General features: G+C 38.1%; 1 protein-coding gene across 1 annotated transcript; it reads right to left on the reverse strand.

The window, feature by feature from the left end:
• Nucleotides 1-464: 464 nt before the first annotated feature.
• Usp1 (ubiquitin specific peptidase 1) lies at nucleotides 465-12,485 on the reverse strand. Its single transcript, XM_076860267.2, has 9 exons — nucleotides 11,993-12,485; nucleotides 9,858-10,096; nucleotides 8,414-8,534; nucleotides 7,654-7,758; nucleotides 6,787-6,947; nucleotides 5,147-5,838; nucleotides 4,275-4,445; nucleotides 3,060-3,261; nucleotides 465-1,552 (listed from the first exon to the last, which is right to left on the reverse strand). Exons 2-9 carry the CDS (start codon nucleotides 10,025-10,027, stop codon nucleotides 817-819), a joined length of 2,358 nt encoding a protein of 785 aa, XP_076716382.1. The 5' UTR covers nucleotides 10,028-10,096; nucleotides 11,993-12,485; the 3' UTR covers nucleotides 465-816.
• Nucleotides 12,486-18,088: the final 5,603 nt, after the last annotated feature.

Consider the following 18,088-nt stretch of genomic DNA (forward strand, 5'->3'; position numbering starts at 1 on the left):
CAGACACACACACACATACACACACAAAATTTATTCTGTTCAAGTAAAAAAATTTGAGCATTTGTATATATAGTTGTTAAGCAGTTTAAATTTTATTGACCTCCCAGTATTTAAAAAAAAGTTAAATTTAAGGTCACACCTCTAGGTTTGATGTACTATATACAGATCGTGCAGAATATGAGTATGAAGAGATACAAATTAGTCCATGCCCCCCAAAATTTACTAGAATACAGAATCATCTTCATAAATACATATAAAATTCTTATGAAGATACAGAGGACTGTCCAGGTTTTCTGAGACACTTTTCAAAGTGATTCAAGGCACAAAATGTACATTGTAAATACACATTCTAGACTTTGTGCCTCTTGATACAGCCCATCAAAGATTTGGCTTCCTGTTATAAAACTAAATGTACTGAATGAGATTCTGTTTAAGTGAAAAACCACAGAGCTATAAACATCATGTAGATAATTACTCCAAAATATGGAGAATACAAATACAAGCACTTTATTTTTAAAAGCAAACACAAAAGATTGGTGTAAATCCAAGTGTTTAAATGCTTCCCATTTCATATAATTCAATTAAGAACCTATACAAGTTTGTTCCCAGAAGCTAATGCATCACTAGTCTCTAAGGAAAATGAATTCTAAAAATTAACATGGTTTTCAGTATTTCAAATTTCACTATTTATATAAAAACCTAGAGAGACCAATAATATCCAATAGCTTCAAAAGATAAGCTAGACTCTGATGTAATTGACTTTACCAATGTTTGTCCAGGTCTGTTTAATATATATACAAGGAAAATACACTCACTCTATAATTTCTTATAAAATAGCAAGTAAGGAGTAGATGTAGGAGATGTAGAAGGGGAAAGAGAATTCAAAAAGTCCTTCTCTTCAGTAACTTTCACTTCAGAATCATCAAAAAGCAACCACTTCCCTTCATATTCCTTTAAGCTTTGCACTACGTATGAAATTTTGTTCTCAAATCCACTAATGTTAATGCCTGTTTGGTCACTGGATTCCTTGTTCCTATCAGATTCATGGGTCCCATTAGTATTGTTAGTCTCAGAATTTCTACTTTCAGCAAATGCTGTACTGGCAACCTTATCAGGATTAGATGTTTTGTTGTATAGCTCATAATCTGCTTTGCTCTTTTGTCCTCCAAGAAGTCCAATAGCTTCTACATTTTTTTTGTTCAAAACTTTACTTGGCTGTGTATTTCCACCAACTCTAATCGACACTTCTTCATCATCATAATTTTCAACTGCATCCCTTGCTTCCTCCTCATTCATTGGTTCTGGCTTCCCTATTTCACACGTTTGGTCAACCACAAAATTTCCCTTATCTAGTTCTAAACTATTAAGGTCAGTGACTTTAACAGAAGCTGTGTAATGCCCACTACTAATGGTAATTCCACTATGCATCACAACTGCAAATAATCCATAGCTGTCATTAGTTGGCTTTGTGCTCCATTCTTCTAGTGACAATTTAAGAGGTGTCAATAAAGGAGTGTTGATCTTGGAAAGTCCACCACCATAACAATCAAACCTTTGGGGGATAAAAAAGAAATAAGGTTTCATGTAATTCCATTTTAAATTCAAAATTTTACACCCAATGTAAAATCAAGTGAAAGTCTGAATAAACCCTTCAAGATGTATTGCCTAAGATGAATAAATGAAAAGGCAGAAAAACAAGACTTTGATTGTGAATAAAATTTATAGTATATCCATACAATGTTAAAATAACTGCTAATATTCAGGTATTTTGTGTAGGATATGTATAGTTTTTCATTATCATCTTTATTTTCCTAAGTACACCAAAAATTAGATGGTATTTTTAAAATACTGAACGTTTGCTGGGTGTGGTGGTGCATATCTGTGAACTCAGCTACTTGGGACAGAGGCCCTAAGCAACTTAACAGCAAAAGACCCTGTCTCCCAATAAAAAAAGGGGGGTATGTGGCTCAGTGGCAAAGCACCCCTAGATTCAATCCCCAGTACCAAAAACAAAACCAAATCAAAAAACTGAATTTTTGAGACTAAAATCCTTTAATATATCTTTATCAAGATTGGGAACAAAAATAAAATAGCACTGTAGCAAAGAAAATGCCCACTGAGGGCTGGGTAGCTCAGCAGTAGAATGCTTGCTTCGCATGTACAAAGCCCTGTGTTCAATCCCCGGCACCACTAAGAAAAAAAAAAGAAGAAAGAAAATGCCACTGAATCAAAAAAAAGACAACTATATGCCATCTTATAATAATGTGTATGTCTGTGTGTAGCATGCATGCGAGAGCAGAAACATGCAAGCAAGCAAGCTATTGTATTGGGAAGCTCATGTCATTTTCAAATAACTCATTAATGTGGAAAGGAATGAAATCACCAATGACATATATATGTCAGAAAAAAGACTATCCAAAATGCAATTAGTGTTTTTATAGTTATCTTCAACAGCTTTTATACATTTAAATTCTCAACTGAAGAAAATTTCTCATCTTTTTCAAAGACTAGTTTGATTTCTTAGCTTACCTTTAAAAACAGAATTTTGCCTTTCTACCCTTCAAAAAAATCTCAATGTATTCAGATTTCTTCTGCTTTAATCAGATTCTACTAAAATTGAATTCTTCAACTAGCATCTACACAATGAATATGAAAAAGATATATATAGAGATCATACTAAACAGAACATGTGTTCATACCAAAAGGATTTAAACTGATGCGTTTTACAAGGAAACTGTTTAAAGAGAACATTTTTAGGGGTGGGGCGGTACCAGGAATTGAACTCAGGAGCACTTGACCACTCTGACCACATCTTCACTCCTATTTTTTATTTTCTTTAAAGACAGGGTCTCACTGAGTTGCTTAGCACCTCGATTTTGCTGAGGCTGGCTTTGAACTCACTATCTGCCTTTCCTAGCCTCCTGAGCCGCTGGGATTACAGGTCTGCACCATCACACCCAGCTAAAGAGAACTTTTTAATAAAGCAATCTTTACAAGTTAATTCCTTTCTCCTCTATAGCAGCTTTTCTTCATCTGTAGCTTTTATTTACAATACTCACTCCAAGCCACTAGCAGCAAAACACTTCAGATGAATAGTTATGACTTCAGGCATTTTGTCAAACAAAAGACTTCTTTCGGCTTCAGTGTAATGATGGCAATTTTCACAGAAATATTTATCTTCTCCTACAATCCTCTCCACTGAAGCAAACTGTGAAATTGCCCATCTCAAGGTCTTCATTTCTGTTTTTGGCTCTGGAGAAACTATTAGGGGAAAAAAAAAAAAAAGAATCCTTTCATTTACAAATACGATATTCAAAAATTAAACTAAAGTTCCACATGCAAAATTAGCATTCAGTTTCAACTGACTACCCCATTTCCAAATAACTAAAGAGATTTCTTTTACTTTCAGAAAATCATCCTTAATAGCACACATATCTTCAGATGTGCCAAACAAGTACTCTACCATGGAGCTACAATCCCAGCTCTGTATAAATATCTTTTAAATAGTATAATATTATAATTGGTCAGCCAAAAATAAAACTTATATGATACGCACAGCAAAAACTAGTCTGTCTCACCGTTAAGAGATGAGTTTAATAGCCAATTTTCAGTAAAACAGTCTCATTTTGCATGACATCTCCATTTTATGGTTTGCACCTAGACACACAGTGGTTTCAATGGTGTTAAAAATTACCAGGTAAGGGGGATGGGGTTGTAGCTCACAGTAGAGCGATTGCCTAGCAAGTGTGAGACACTGGGTTCGATCCCCAGCACCATTTAAAACTAAATAAACAAAATAAAGGTATTGTTCCATCTACAACTAAAAATTAAAAAAAAAAAAAATTACAGATAGCTTTGAAAGATCAAGATCCCCAAAATTAACTTTTATTAAATAAGCACTTCATTTTTCCATTCTAACATACTTTACACGAAAATAAAGATGATGCAATTCTTCAAATGATATTAACAAGTGAAACTAAGTAAATAGAAAGGCTAGCTACGCACAATGGTACATGCCTACAATCCCAGCAACTTGGGAAGCTAAAACAGGAGGATGGCAAGTTCAAGACCAGCCTCAGCAAATTAGCAGTTTGGCAAAACCCTGTGTCCAAAAATAAAATGGGCTGGGAATGTGATTCACTGGTAAAGCTCTCCCAGGTTCAATCTCCAGTGCTGAAAAGAAAAGCTATACAGTAGACCAAGGACACTAAAACTGTATTGTTAAAGAAAACTATTATTATTCCATGGTCCAATGAGACTCTAATTTTGCTTACTTTCAGAATTCTCCTCTACTTTGGAAAGTTCATCTTCTTGTACTGGCACACTGATATCCTGAAAATCTTCTCTTCTTTCTGTTAAACTTTCACATTCCAAACAACGAGTCCTTAATACCAGCTGACCTTGAAATAATTTCTCCACTAGCTCAAAACCAATTTGCTCTGCACCTGAAATAAAAAAAATGAAAATATACGTCTATACGAATTAGTTTTTCAATATAGTCCAAATAACCAATTTTTCATGAAATAAATTATATCATGAATAAAAGCCCCATTTTTCATGTGTTCATCAGCATTAAGAGATACCTTGTTGATAAAAGTGTAAAGTCTCTATAAAGCTTGTTTTAATTATGAATTTCTATTATCTTTAAAGTCAGTTATTTTTTCAACTTGTTTTCCAGAGACACCTCCTTATAGAATGAACCCAGAATATGTGTGGCACTTTGATACCATCAACCACATCAACACTATGCATTTTCCCTGAGATATGTACATATGGACAAAACCAAGTGAAAACCTAATTACCAAGTTAAAGAATGGCATAACTACTCATTATTTCCCTTATGACTTTACATCTACATAGACAAAAATATAATCTCCATTAAAATGTACTGGACTTTCCTAGTTTATAAACCACAAATTAACATTTACCCTAATAATTAATGACATTACATATATATTATACACACACCACACTTAATCAAAGCACAGTGCTTAAAATACCACAGTTCACACCGTGTTAATTACTTTCTCAAACAAAACAAAAATTCTAGCCACATGTATTATATTGTATGTTTATCTAGAGAAGATTTCTATGTCTGCAGCTATTAAGACTCCTACCTATCAAAGTCTAAGATAATTATACTGACCTTTGTTTGTGGACTTAACTTCATTTACATTTACAGGTTTAACATTATTTCCTGGAGATTCAAGTCCACAACCATTAGTTGTATTATCAATTTCACACTTCCCCAAGTCCTCCTCAAGATCATATTCATTTTCTTTAGACTGTCCTTTGGATCCTTGGTTTGTTGTTATTTTTCCCAGACTACAGAATTTTGAAAGAATGCTGGGTTGCTTAGTTGCAGACTTCAACCAATTTATTTTAACTCTTGATTTCCTTTGTGAGAGTCTTGTACTCTCATTTTCAGAAACACACTTGGGGATCATTTTAGGAGGAATCTCTAATGTATCACCAGTAGCTTTTCTTTTTGACCTCGTTTGTCTCTGATTCTCTTCCAATGACTGGTGTTCCTTAGATACTTTAACTTTTTTCTTTGTGTTACCAAATTCTGTGTCACTCTTTCTTTTTCCATTCCCTTTTGGGAGTTTTTCTTTATGATCTTCAGAATTCCTCATACCATCAGTCTCCATGCTGCTAATTCCACTCATTTCCTCTTTTTGATGAGGTTTTTCTTCTACCTTAGTAGATAATTCTGCCACATTTTTTACTTCTTCTTTTTTTAGAAGTTGGCATGTTTCTTGAATGTTTCCCAAAATACACTGTAGTACTTCCTGTGCATCATGCTGTAGATATCCTTCATACATAGGGTTGAGTTCCCTATAAATAAAAATGTCCATTTCATCTACTCTAGTTGTGAAGATGTAATATATAAAAACAAATATTTCTATAAACTACTTCATTTGGAAAATCTAAGATACTTATTTAGCTAATATGAAACTTATCACAAACCAAATTTTATTGTAAATGCTTTTGATATTATGTGTATATATAGTCCTCACAATATCTCCTAGAGGTAGGTCCTATTACCACCACTAATGATATGGAAACTGTGTGGAGAGGTTAAGTAATTTGCCCAAGTCACACACAGTCAAGATGAAAAATCAGGATTCAAATCTGCTCTTGCTACCCTTCTACAATGCCTCTTAACAAAGGCAAAACAATGTGATGTACCTATATCAATTTCAAAATTGAATGAGTCAATGAATTTTTAAAGACCTATGATATTAAAAAATTTGTTAAAATAATAGTTTTATATATGGTTTCACGTTTTAACACAACACTGGGAAGTAATCTAATCCAGTTAACCAATAGTTCTTTTTTAGGCACATAATATTTGGAACTTACAATTTATACGTATAACACATTTTTAATATAAACCTATAATTCCTAGTCTGAAATCCTTAGGATCACATGTGTTTGGGAATTCAAAAGACAACATGGCACATAAGCAAAATATAATCAACATGACAAGGGGCAATATCCTACAATTAAGAAACCATTGCTATTTCCACAGAAACAATTTTGAATGTTCATGAGTGATAAACATGAACAGACAATAAACAGCCTCATACAAATTCAAATCTAATAAATTTAGTACCAAATTTATCCCCCCAAATTATGAGAGTTTCTGGGATTTTCAAGTACTATGGATCTGGAGTTTCAATTTTCCTTGCCCTTTATTCCTATACTGTTCACATACCATTCTCCCCAAAAGAAAGAAACAAGGAGCTAAATTATAATTGTAAAATTATAAGCTATACCTACCTGAGTGTGTTAAGCAGTCGCCTTGGCTGGGTAGCAAGTTCATCAGTATATTTCTCTGGATTTAAGAGAAAACTAGCCTGAAGCTGTTCTACTGAAATGATTAAGGACTGTAAACTGCATATAAGTTCATAACTTGCCAAAGAATCTTCTTTGCAATTTCCCTGTCAAGGAAAAACCACACAAACCAATATTTTCATTTATGAACAAATTAAGTACCTTCCTTCCTTGACTAGTCTCACTAAATACACAAGCTTTTCTAAACTTAATTACATTATAGCACTAATTTTACTAGGTATAAAAAATAATATTTTTTTTGTAATTTCAAGATGTTATTTTTAGCTACTTTCTATATGGATAATAAGTTTACATTAGCCAAAGACTTACTTAAACATTTACTTAAATATTAAAAGTTGAGGATAGGGGGGTGTAACTCAGTAGTAAGAGTGCTTAACATGTACAAAGCCATGGGTTTGATTCCTGGCACCACCACCCCCTCCTCCCCCCGGCCAAAAAAAGCAAAAAACAACTAAAATTTCAAAAACACAATGGATAAACAATAAGTGGCATGAGTATGACAAATCTGTGATGCGGTATACAAATGACAGGTTTGATAAAACAATAAATGAGAGGAATGGAGAAAATACTCTGTACAGGGAGATAATCTGGTAATTCACCTCACTTGAATGATAAACACAGCCTTTCCGACAGAATACAGAACAATACTGAGAATTCCAATTTTCATTTAGTTATTGAGAATCTGTCACCCTCCTCTCCAATCCTCTTAAAAAATCTTTACCTTTCTACTTGTAAACAAGTGAATTTACATTTTTATTTTTATATTACTTTTGTTGGGTTTTTTTTCCTTACCTTATCTTTTTGATTGGCTTCATCCTTTAGAGCTTCCTTCTTCCTTGAAATAATATTAAATAAGTGCTTCACTCCAGATTTAAAACCAGGACAAAAATATAATACCTATAAAAAGTGAAATTGTCCAAGTGTTATAAACAAACAACAATATTCCTAAAATCATTAAAGTATTACCATGTTTTTTGTAGGGCACTTTTAATAAGTATTACCTAAAAATTCTAAGATTAAACTTTTTGTTAAAACTTTTCTTGTGAAGCACTGGGTTTGATCTTAGCACCGCATAAAAATAAATAAAGACGTTCTTTCCATCTACAACTACAAAAATATAAATATACATTTTTAAAAACTTGTTCTCTATTTCATCAATAGTAGCCTCTTTGGCATTAAGCACTAAGCCTTTAGCAGATAGTACTAACATGTAACATTACAAAGACATAAAACAATACTGTTTCAAGGTGTAAGATATCACAATACCAGGAATCAGGCAGAGAAATTAAAGGTTTGGCTACTTCCACTTAATCAAAGTCTACTCAATTTTTCTGTTGCACCTTTACTTAATATATCATTTTCCTCTCACCCCAAAAGAAGTTTAATAATCTGCAATTTAGGAGTCATTATTATTTTAGCCCATTATTATAGTTTACTTCCAATAAAGGCAAGGACTGCACAATTAAATTCTTCCAATAACTTGAAATCCTTAGAAACATTGTTACATCATTTTTGCCTATTAATATTTAGTATATAACAAAATTATAGTTACCTGAAGTATACTATTAAGATAACAAGTATTGCCAAGATTATTCAGCCCCACAAATGGTAACAAATTTTCTCTCTTCTCACAGTTTATAGGTGAGGACTGTGCTGCAGGAACAACTTGATCACTATTAAGTATAGAGGGGAGGAAAGGCATAATGAAGCAGCATCTTAAACAAAATGGAAATATTGCTTCCCTAGATTTTCCTGTTCTCAAAAGAGTTATCTGAATGATTTTAGTGAGATGACACCTTAAGAAATCTACACTCAAAAACTGCCATATACCCAGAATGATGTTTGTCTCATTTTTCAGAGTAAAAAAACCGCAAAACTGGTACTATGATTTTTTTTTTAACTTAGTGTAATGTTTCAATTAAGTAGTTTAATTCTGCATATGAACTTGGGATAAACTGACTAAAAAGTATTTAGGAGGCTGCATTAAGGTTCTATTAATAAAGATTAAGTAGAAAAGTCTATGAGGAGAATTTATTCCTCACTTAAAAATAAATTGTTCATACCAGGCATCATGGCACTCCTGCAATACCCAGGGAGTTGGGAAGCTGAGGCAGAAGGATTGCAAGTTCATGGCCAGCTTTTGGGGAGACCCCCATCTCAAAAAAGTAAAAAAATGATAGGGCTATAGCATTGTAGTAGAGGGCCCCTGGGTTCAATCCCCAAAATTAATTAATAAGTCTATCATGCTTTCACATCACTTAACAGTGGGTTCCCTAGTATTTTTGTGAACCTTACAGCCAAATTATTACAAGAGCAAGCACCTCAACGTATTCACAAGTATGAATGCTGATAAGCAAAAGGTTCACAAACTCAATGGATAACTGCTAGATACTAGGAAATTGTACATGGGACCAAATCGACTTTAGTCACCCAGCAGAGTGCCTATATGTTGAATAAGGAGCTAGAATAGAGCAACATGGAATAAAGTACTCCATTTTGTTCTGATTTCTTGCCAGTCACTAAAGAATTTCCATAAAAACATTTATTTTTAAGTACAATTTAAATATCAATTATAGTTGTATGCCTCCAGCAGGTATGATTAGTTATGACTACACACCTACATGACTCCAGAGTTTAAATAACAGATAACTGTTGTCTTTTGAACACCACAAAAACAAAAACACCTTTTTTAATCCTTTCAATAAAAAATAATCAAGTGTAAACTCTAAAATAGAGAATTTAGTCAATTAATATTTCTCCAAATTATCCTAAATGGCTCAAGACAATGTTAATAAATTTGTACTGTGGTGTGATCCCTGTGGGGAACCACCAGCTTTGCTGCTAGACTTTGTCTTTCTAAAAGCATACAAATATGTATATTTTTTTCCTACTATTACTATCAGATCACTCTGGAGATATTAACCCAAGTTCAATGCTTCCTTCTACACTGATTCAGAATTTTAAAAATACAGAAATAATACTTATAAGACACATACATTTCTGATCCTCTATATTCAGAAGCTTTTTCTTCATTTTCTTGAGAATCTGTGAAATCTAAGGCTCTCTTAGTTTCCTTTTTCTGAAAAAATTTCAAAGAAAGTCTGTTTTTCTTGGATGGACTACCTCTTGAAAGCCCATTACTTTCACTGGGTATGACACCAGGCATTTTCTTTTCAAATCCCAAGGAGTTGACAAGAATTAATTTATAGAGGGCAGTTGTAATCACCAATTATATCTGTTAATCACAAAGAAAAAGTTTCATTAGTTCTCCATTATTAGTGTATGCAACCAAATCATTAATTGTGACAACATATTTACCAAGGAAAGGGTAACAAATTAGAACTTTCAAATACTTAGGAAATTATTTGATAACTGAATGCAATATTTATTGCTTAAATGAAGGAGTATGCCACATTGTCCTTAACTTTGTTTTTAAAAAATGTGATGCTAAACCTTTATTAGCCTGCCATAGATTGAGGGCCAAACTATAGAATTTTTCATTTATTAGACCTACAGTAAAGTAGTAGTATTAAGGAGTAAAAACTCGAATTTTCATTATAACTTATTAATTCAAGTGTTGACTTAGCAACTGCCATCTCTAACTGAAGTAAGAAGCGAGGAGGACAGGAAAATCACAGTAGCAGACAGAAAGAAGTCCTCCCTATATAAAATAAAGTCTCAAAACTCATAAAGAAAGGCATATGGTGTTCAATTATACCTAAAAACCACAATATCCTATTCGTTTTCCAAACTTCTAAAAAATCTGTTTTAAAAACTACTTTGAGTAGGCAAGAAGATGGTAATTTGCTTTTTTGCAAGCTTTCTACCATTTTAAAGTAAAACTTTATGATGAAAAAATATGGCAATATTTGTGGGAGCTATTTTATACATCAGTCGTATTTTCCATTAGGACACCTAGGGGAAATTACCTGACTATAGAATATTACAATTACTTAAGACCCCAAAACCTCAGCAACCAATTTCAAATGTAGAAACAATAGTAAAATTAACTATGCAAAATTCACTCAAATTCCATCCTTAAACATTTCATTCAATTGACTCTAATCTAGAACCTTACTCAACTTGGCAGTGAAACCAATTTTGAGACCCAACTGAGGAAGAACTGGAAAGTTGGCCAATTTCCCCATCCTGTCTCCAATTCTATTTACTCTCCTGACCATTTTATGTTTCTGATGAATGAAAAGCCAGTCTGCACTAAAAATTTCAGTATTCTAAGTATTCTACTCGTAAAAGGTTTTTCCCCGACAGTTCCAATAAATGACAGAAAGTGAATTCCCTAAGTGACAAGAGAAACCAGACTTAGAGAAAAAAAAATGATCCAACAACTGACACAGCGGATAGTAATCTGAATTCAAATCCTCTTGGACCCCCAAAGCAATGATCAAACATTTAACATTATCAATTATACAACATTTTACTAGGTGCCATATTTTATGCTCTCATTTCCTTATAAGTGGAAGTCTGTTACTCAAGAAACGTTTCTCCTGTAACACAAACTAAACAGAAAACAAGGAATCCAACATTAAACATTCTTGACCCAATGACAGCGTGAATCTCAGTCCTATTAGTTTTGAATAATGACACGATTCCTATTTTTCAAGAAAAAACGTAAAGTAACTAAGAACATCTTTGCCAAAGCTTTAAGACACGTGGCGTTCTACAGACTTCTGAGAAAACTGTAAGTTAAGAAAATGCGCGGTAAAATTTCGCAATTACCGACACAAGACAACATGAATGCAAACATTTCTCCTCCCTAACCTGCACCTCTCTACAGAACAGAAAGGAAACTGCAAAGCCTGCAGAGCCCAGGCAGTCTTCGGGCCCCCCAATCACCTCACCCGCACAGTGGGAGACTGGCCGGGGGCTCTCCAGCCCGCCCCGCCGCTCCCGGCCTCCCTGCCCGCCCGCGGAGTTGGCCTATATATTCCCAGCCCGCACCTGCCTCCCCGAGTCCCCTGCGGCTGCAAAAGGGGGCGTCCCCCGGGGCAAAGAAGGCTCGGCCCGCAGCTGGACCAAAGCACACAACCAAAACGGCCCCGCGTCTTCCCGGCAGCACCTCTCCGGCGCCCGCGAACTTGCCTCCGCGCCCCTCTGCCCCAGGCCCTCTTACCCGGCCATGGCCCTAAGCGAGGTCCGCGGCGTTGACGCCGCTGAGTCCAGCCGAGATGAGTGTGGGTACCACAGGTGAGTTCTTGCCTGAGACGCCGGGTCCCCGACCCAAGGAAAACCAGATCGGATCGCCCTCCCGCGGGGGAGTGACCATCAGCTCAGAGCGGGAACGCGGGCCGCCGCCGCTCACTCCTGCCTAGCGCACCACCCACTACATCCCCGGAGCGGCGCCCGCTGCGCCCGCCCGGGATGGCTAGGAGCGCAACAAGCGGTGGTCGCGCTCGCAGAGCGCCTGAACCGCTAGGGTCTCTCCCACTCCTCCACCGAGGGGAACTTGGCGCGTTTTCCTTAGTCTCAGGACCCCCGTGTTTTAGCCTCCGCCCGCGCCAGCGCTGCGATTGAAGGTGGCGTCCTTCGAAAATGCCGGTTCTAGTCTCCACGCTGCAGAGACGCGAAAGGCAAGAGCCGTCTCGCGACCGCCACTCGGCCCTGGCACGTACGGGCTCCGGAACCAGCTGGAACGGTAGTTCCCCGAAGATCCTAACGGGTTCTGCAGTTTCAAACAGCGCAGGCACAATCACGGGCAGCTCGCGCGGGTCCTCGCTGTGGGCGCGCGCTAGGTACTGGAGGCCTGGCTGGCGGGCTCGAGCCTCACGCCCTTTTTTTTTTCTTTTTTTTCTTTTAACCATTCGTGCGCGCGAGTGGATGGGAAAGCGTACGGGTCGGGAGACGGGACAGAGAGAAGATGGGATGGGCCCTTTCCTCTAGAAGGAGCCCCCCACTCTTCACCCCCGGCGCTCAAATGCGCCAATCCATGATGAACAATCCCAAAACCCTGTCCCCCCCACCACCACCGCCAGGAGAAGCCAATCAGAAGTACCTAGATAAAAGCCAATTGGGTGGGTGGAGAAGGAAGCCCGGCCAATACCAAAAAAGAAGAAAGGAGGGCTCCAGCCAATCATTGTTGGGCATACATCGTGTTCCTCCAGAGCCGTTCCTCTCCTTCCGCTCTCATTGGCGCTCGAGTGCGCGCTTTCGCTGCGGACTGTTAAAATCTTGCTGTGCGTTTTGTTAAGCCTGGACGGTGGGACGCCACCGCGGGTGCGGCTTCCGGAGTGAGGCCCTCACGGCAGGCCCCGCCTCCCTTTCTTGCGTGCGCACTCGGGCGGGGTTACCAGGGAGACGGATTTCGGAAAATGGCTGACCGGTTGCTTGGTCCTCTGCGCCTGGCCTTTCTGTTCGGAATGGCAGCCCAAGAGCCCTTCAATAAAAACAGGCTCTGCCATGAATAACAACAGATTCTCAGTCGAATACTGTAGAGCTGAAGCTCCTTCCTCAAGCCCCTTCGCGTCTTGTTTTCTTTTTGCCCTTTCCTTTGCGGCCGCACTGGACAGTATTTTAGTCCCAGATCCCGCTGCGGAAACTTCCAAGGGTTCCGCCGCGAACTGGTACTAAAGACTCAAAAGCTGAAAAGCATGCCTTATCAGGTTTTTGCTTCCCTTTGTTTGCAAGCTTATTTGGTGAGGTAACCTCACAACGCAAGTGGTTGTGGTTAATCGATTCAGTCCAAATCCACTAAGTGTTTTTTAGGCGCCTACTATTTGTGCCAGGCATAATTTCAAGGTGCTAGGCACACTACGTGAATGAAATACATTCCCTGCTGTAAAAGAGCTTTAGGGAGGAGACAGACGTTAACTAAAACGATATGAAATAACAAAAGGGAAAGATAAAAATATAGTGCGTTAGATGTGAAAACTAGGAAAGACCTCTGAGTTGACATGCAGCAGAGTGTTGAATGAAAGAAGTGAAACTTGGAAATCTGCGAAACCGCAAGTTCCTTGAAGCGTGGTGTGCTTGCTATTTTGGGAAATAGGGAGACCGGGAAGCTTAGGGTGTAGCCTGGGTGAGAAGATCTTGGGAGATGGCGATTAGTGTCCTAGGCAAAGGCTATAAGGCTAAAGAGATGAATCAGTAGATGGTTCTGAGCAGAGGAGTGGCAGAATTTGTAAAGTGGCTACCTGTGGTGGTTAGACTGTACTTTCCATGACTATTTTTAACTCCAACAACTAAGCTAGAGAGTGCTTGGTCTTTGATAAAATGTTTGGATCTGAGTAAACTCCGAAGTGGAAGTGACCATTGTACTTAGATGTATTAAGAGCAAGATGCTTATTTTACATAAAACAGATATCCAAAAAGATCAGGATCCAAATTGAGCCAACAGGTAATTCAAAAAGACAAAGATAGAAAATATAATTATAGATCTCTCAGTTACTATTGTGTATCATAGACTGGCAGTGCCTTGTTTTCTAGTACTAACAATTATTGCTATTTTCAGACTATCCAGATGAATAACCAGTTGTAGTTTCCTCTTTCTTTGAGATCCCTTTGAAACCACTACCCTTCCTTGTACAATTTACAATATAAATCCAGGTTCAGTTGAAAATTTTACTTTGCATGGCTACATACCAAGTAAAGATCAAGCCAAGCACAAAGGTGTTCACTTATAATCTCAGTTAGGAGGCTGAGGCAGGAAGATCACAAGTTTGAGGCCAGCCTGGGCAACTTACTGAGATCCTGTCTCAAAAATTTAAAAGGGCTGGAGGCGCAGCTCAGTGGTTGAGTGCTTTTCTTAGCATCTGAGTGAGGCCTTGAGTTCAATTCCCAGTAACAAAAAAGAACAACAACACAAAAAAATGAGTTATGAGTTATAATATTAAAGAAGAATAGAACAGATATTAGAAGACAGATAGCATTCTCTGCTATGCTTTTCCTTACCAGACTAAAAAAAAAAAAAAAACTCCTCTGCTGGTGAAAATTTCCCCAGAAGGTGAAAAATGGAGTAAGTACATCTTTGGTTCCTCACACAGAGAATGCACTGGATATCAATTTGCCACTTGTGGTTATATGAAGATGTGCTTCCCCAAATCCCTCTTCAAGGAAGAACTTTCTCCAAGCTACAGAGAATACTTCCAGTTGTAAACTTCATCAGGGTCAACTTCAGCTGCAGACAGCACCCTTTCCTAAAGTTATCCCCTTTCTAGGAAAGTCGGCTGTGAATGAGAGAGCAGGGCTGGGATATAAAGGCTTAGCCATTATGACCCACCACTGGACACCCTGGGGAGCAGAATTCCCTCAAGAGCTTTTTGCCAGGTTGGACAAAACTTTGTTGGCTCTATTGGAATTTGATTTCATCTTCCTCATTCTGTTTCTTCTCCCTTTCACATCTTGTACACCAGGCTCTGTCTGGTGTCTGCTTCCAAGGAAGCCTACCTGCAAGAGTTTGTACCAGGATTGGTTGAAATAACAGGCAATAAAAAGGATTTGGGAACTGAATTCCCAAATTTTGGACTACTTCCCAGTAGAAGATGAAGTATAGCCAGCCCGTGGCACAAGGTGATGGTCCAATTAGGATAATGTAGCAGGTGAAAGAGAATATACTAGCAGGCATAATGTATCAAGGCAATTAAGACATATGATAGAAGTAGGGACTGTAAGGATGATTAGTTGGATAGCTATTACTAAACTACGGTCAGTAATGAACACCTAAGGGTTGCTAATAAGCAACGGAAACTCAGATGTGAAAGCCAGAATATCTCCTTTTTGTACACAAAGAAGCTCTCAACTGCAGGGAAGAAAGTTGGGCACCAGACCAGAATTTTAGTGGTCAAGGCTAAAATAGTAGTCTGTTATGCCAATGAGTCAGGGTCATGGTTGAGAAAACTTAGCATCCTGACAGATTGAGAGGCCATATGGGTGGTGCTCCTAATATATTTGAAACCCCAGGCTCCTCTGGTGCCTGAAGTGTGCCTCATCCCTACCTACTAGGAGCTATCATTTTGTCATACTGGGAGATATTGCAAAGGCTTCTACTTGGGAGCAGAACATGTTCTACCCTACTCCAGCAATGCCACTTCCACATCCCACCTAGCCTTCTGCCCAGTAGTCCCTATAATTAGAGGTAAAGCACAATCTAGTTGGGAAGATGCTGTCCTGATGATAAATTCCCCAAAGAAGATGCAAGACCTAGCTAGCATGTAACAACAGGAGCTCAAGGAGTATGTATATATGCCTGGATTCAGAAGATGCTTGATCAATAAAACAAGAACATAAAATTGGACAGGGAAAATTCTGTTGTATTGGGAACGTTCTCAAATATAAGACTTAATGGTGGAGGGCAGGTGGGGTGCTGGGGTTGTGGCTCAGTGGTAGAGCTTATGGTATCCTTAGGGGCAAAATAGGCAACCTGCCTAGCATGTGTGAGGCACTGGGTTCAATTCTCAGCACCACATATAAATAAATAAAATGAAGATCCATTGACAACTAAATATTTTTTTTTAACAAAAAAAGACTTAACATCTTGGCAAGGACCTCTAAGAACTGGTGTGAGCTCACTACTACAATGGCTCCTAGACTCATGGAAAAAGTAATGAATCACACTGAATGAAACTGAAATAACAGAAGTGCTATGGCAGGCAAATGGGACAAGAGGAGATTGAAAGTTCAAGGAAGTTGGTGTGCTTGAATGGATATATTATGTGCCCCCAGAAAGGTATGATCTTTATGTTCTGAGGGAAGGAACAGAGACACATCATTTACCAAGGCCATAAAGAATGCACTGATACAAAGGACATGAGCACTGCTAATAATTTAAATCATGCCTGATGATGGTAACAGGCCTGGCCAACCTAGACTAGCTAATAACAATGAGAATAATAGGAGCCCAAAACAACAGATAGTCAAGAGGTAGTATTTAATTACCAGAAGCCAGGGGGTCACAATTATAATGACCTATTAAGGGGTTCTGACCCACAGGGAGTTACAAAGTAGCTGCTAGAATATGGTATTCTTAGGGGCAAAATAGGCAACCAACAAAATCCTAATTGTGCAAGTAGGAAAAAAATTGAGAATATATGACCAGGATGTCTAAAGACTATCACCCAATAAAGTCATGATTCCTTAGTTTCCAGACCTAAGTCAGTTTGTAGACCTGGAACCCCTGGAGAAAGATTTCCTGCCCCACCTCCATAAGTGTGAATAGTAATGATTTTCCTCGTACTTTCCAAAAGGCATCTTTGGTTATTTACTTGGATAATTTTACCCTGGGGAAATTGGCACATCCAGACATTTGTAAGAACTGGAAGCCACAGGGTCTGAATTGACATGAATATCCAAAGACCAGAAGCATCATCATGGCCCACTGTTAAAATGGGAACATACATGGACCAGTTAATAAATGGAGTCATGGTAAGGTCTAGCTCAGTAAGTCTTCTGGTTCTGGGCCCCATTCAGTGGTCATTTTCCCACTCTCCAAATGTATACTGGGGTTGACCTATTTGACAATTGATGTAAACCCATTAGAACCTTGCCTATGGAATACAAAGGTATTATGATGGGGAAGGCCAAGTAGAAGCCTTTGAAACTACCTCCCCTCCCCAGCCAAACATGGTACAATGTCTTAGCTCACTTTGCTATTACAAAATACCATAGACTGGATGGCTTAATTAACAGACACTTATTTTTTAGTTCTGGAAGCCAAGGAATCCAAGATCAAGATATTCACAGATTCTGTTTCTGGTGAGGTCTCTTTCTAGCTTGCAGACTGCCACCTTTTCACTGTGTTCTCACGGGGTCTTTTCTCAGTGCATGTACGTACAGAGAGAACTCAGGTCTCTCTTCCTCTTCTTATAACAATACAAATTGGATTATGGGAATGGAATTCCCATTCCTCATGAACTCACTTGCTCTACTGTTTTTAATACCCCAAATTCACTGAACCCCAGTCCCCAATGTGATAATATTTGCAGGTAGAATCCTTGGTATGTGATTAGGAATGGCTTTAGTTGCCATTATAAAAGATAACCTCAGAGAAGGCTTTTGCAACAAGAAGGTAGCCATCTTAGAATCAGGAAGCTGGCCCTAATCAGATATAGAATCTGATGATGCCTTGATCTTGAACTTCCCAGCCTCAAGAAACATTAGAAACCAATTTCTGTTACAGACAACAGAAGCCACCCAGTCTATGATATTCTGTTATAGCAGCCCAAATGGACTAAGGTATCACAGAAACCTGATTATCTCCCCAGAGACTCCACCTCCA

The sequence above is a fragment of the Callospermophilus lateralis genome, chromosome 7 (genome assembly GCF_048772815.1).
Source record: "Callospermophilus lateralis isolate mCalLat2 chromosome 7, mCalLat2.hap1, whole genome shotgun sequence".
In the NCBI taxonomy this organism is placed as follows: Eukaryota; Metazoa; Chordata; class Mammalia; order Rodentia; family Sciuridae; genus Callospermophilus; species Callospermophilus lateralis.

Excerpts from the sequence above, each read along its gene's own strand:
- Usp1 (XM_076860267.2), bottom strand. The coding sequence starts at position 10,027 with ATGCCTGGTGTCATACCCAGTGAAAGTAATGGGCTTTCAAGAGGTAGT. Across the intron at positions 4,446-5,146 it reads AGTTAAGTCCACAAACAAAG|GTGCAGAGCAAATTGGTTTT; the intron begins GTCAGTATAATT and ends TTTTTATTTCAG. Across the intron at positions 1,553-3,059 it reads TTTGCTGCTAGTGGCTTGGA|GTTTGATTGTTATGGTGGTG; the intron begins GTGAGTATTGTA and ends TATCCCCCAAAG.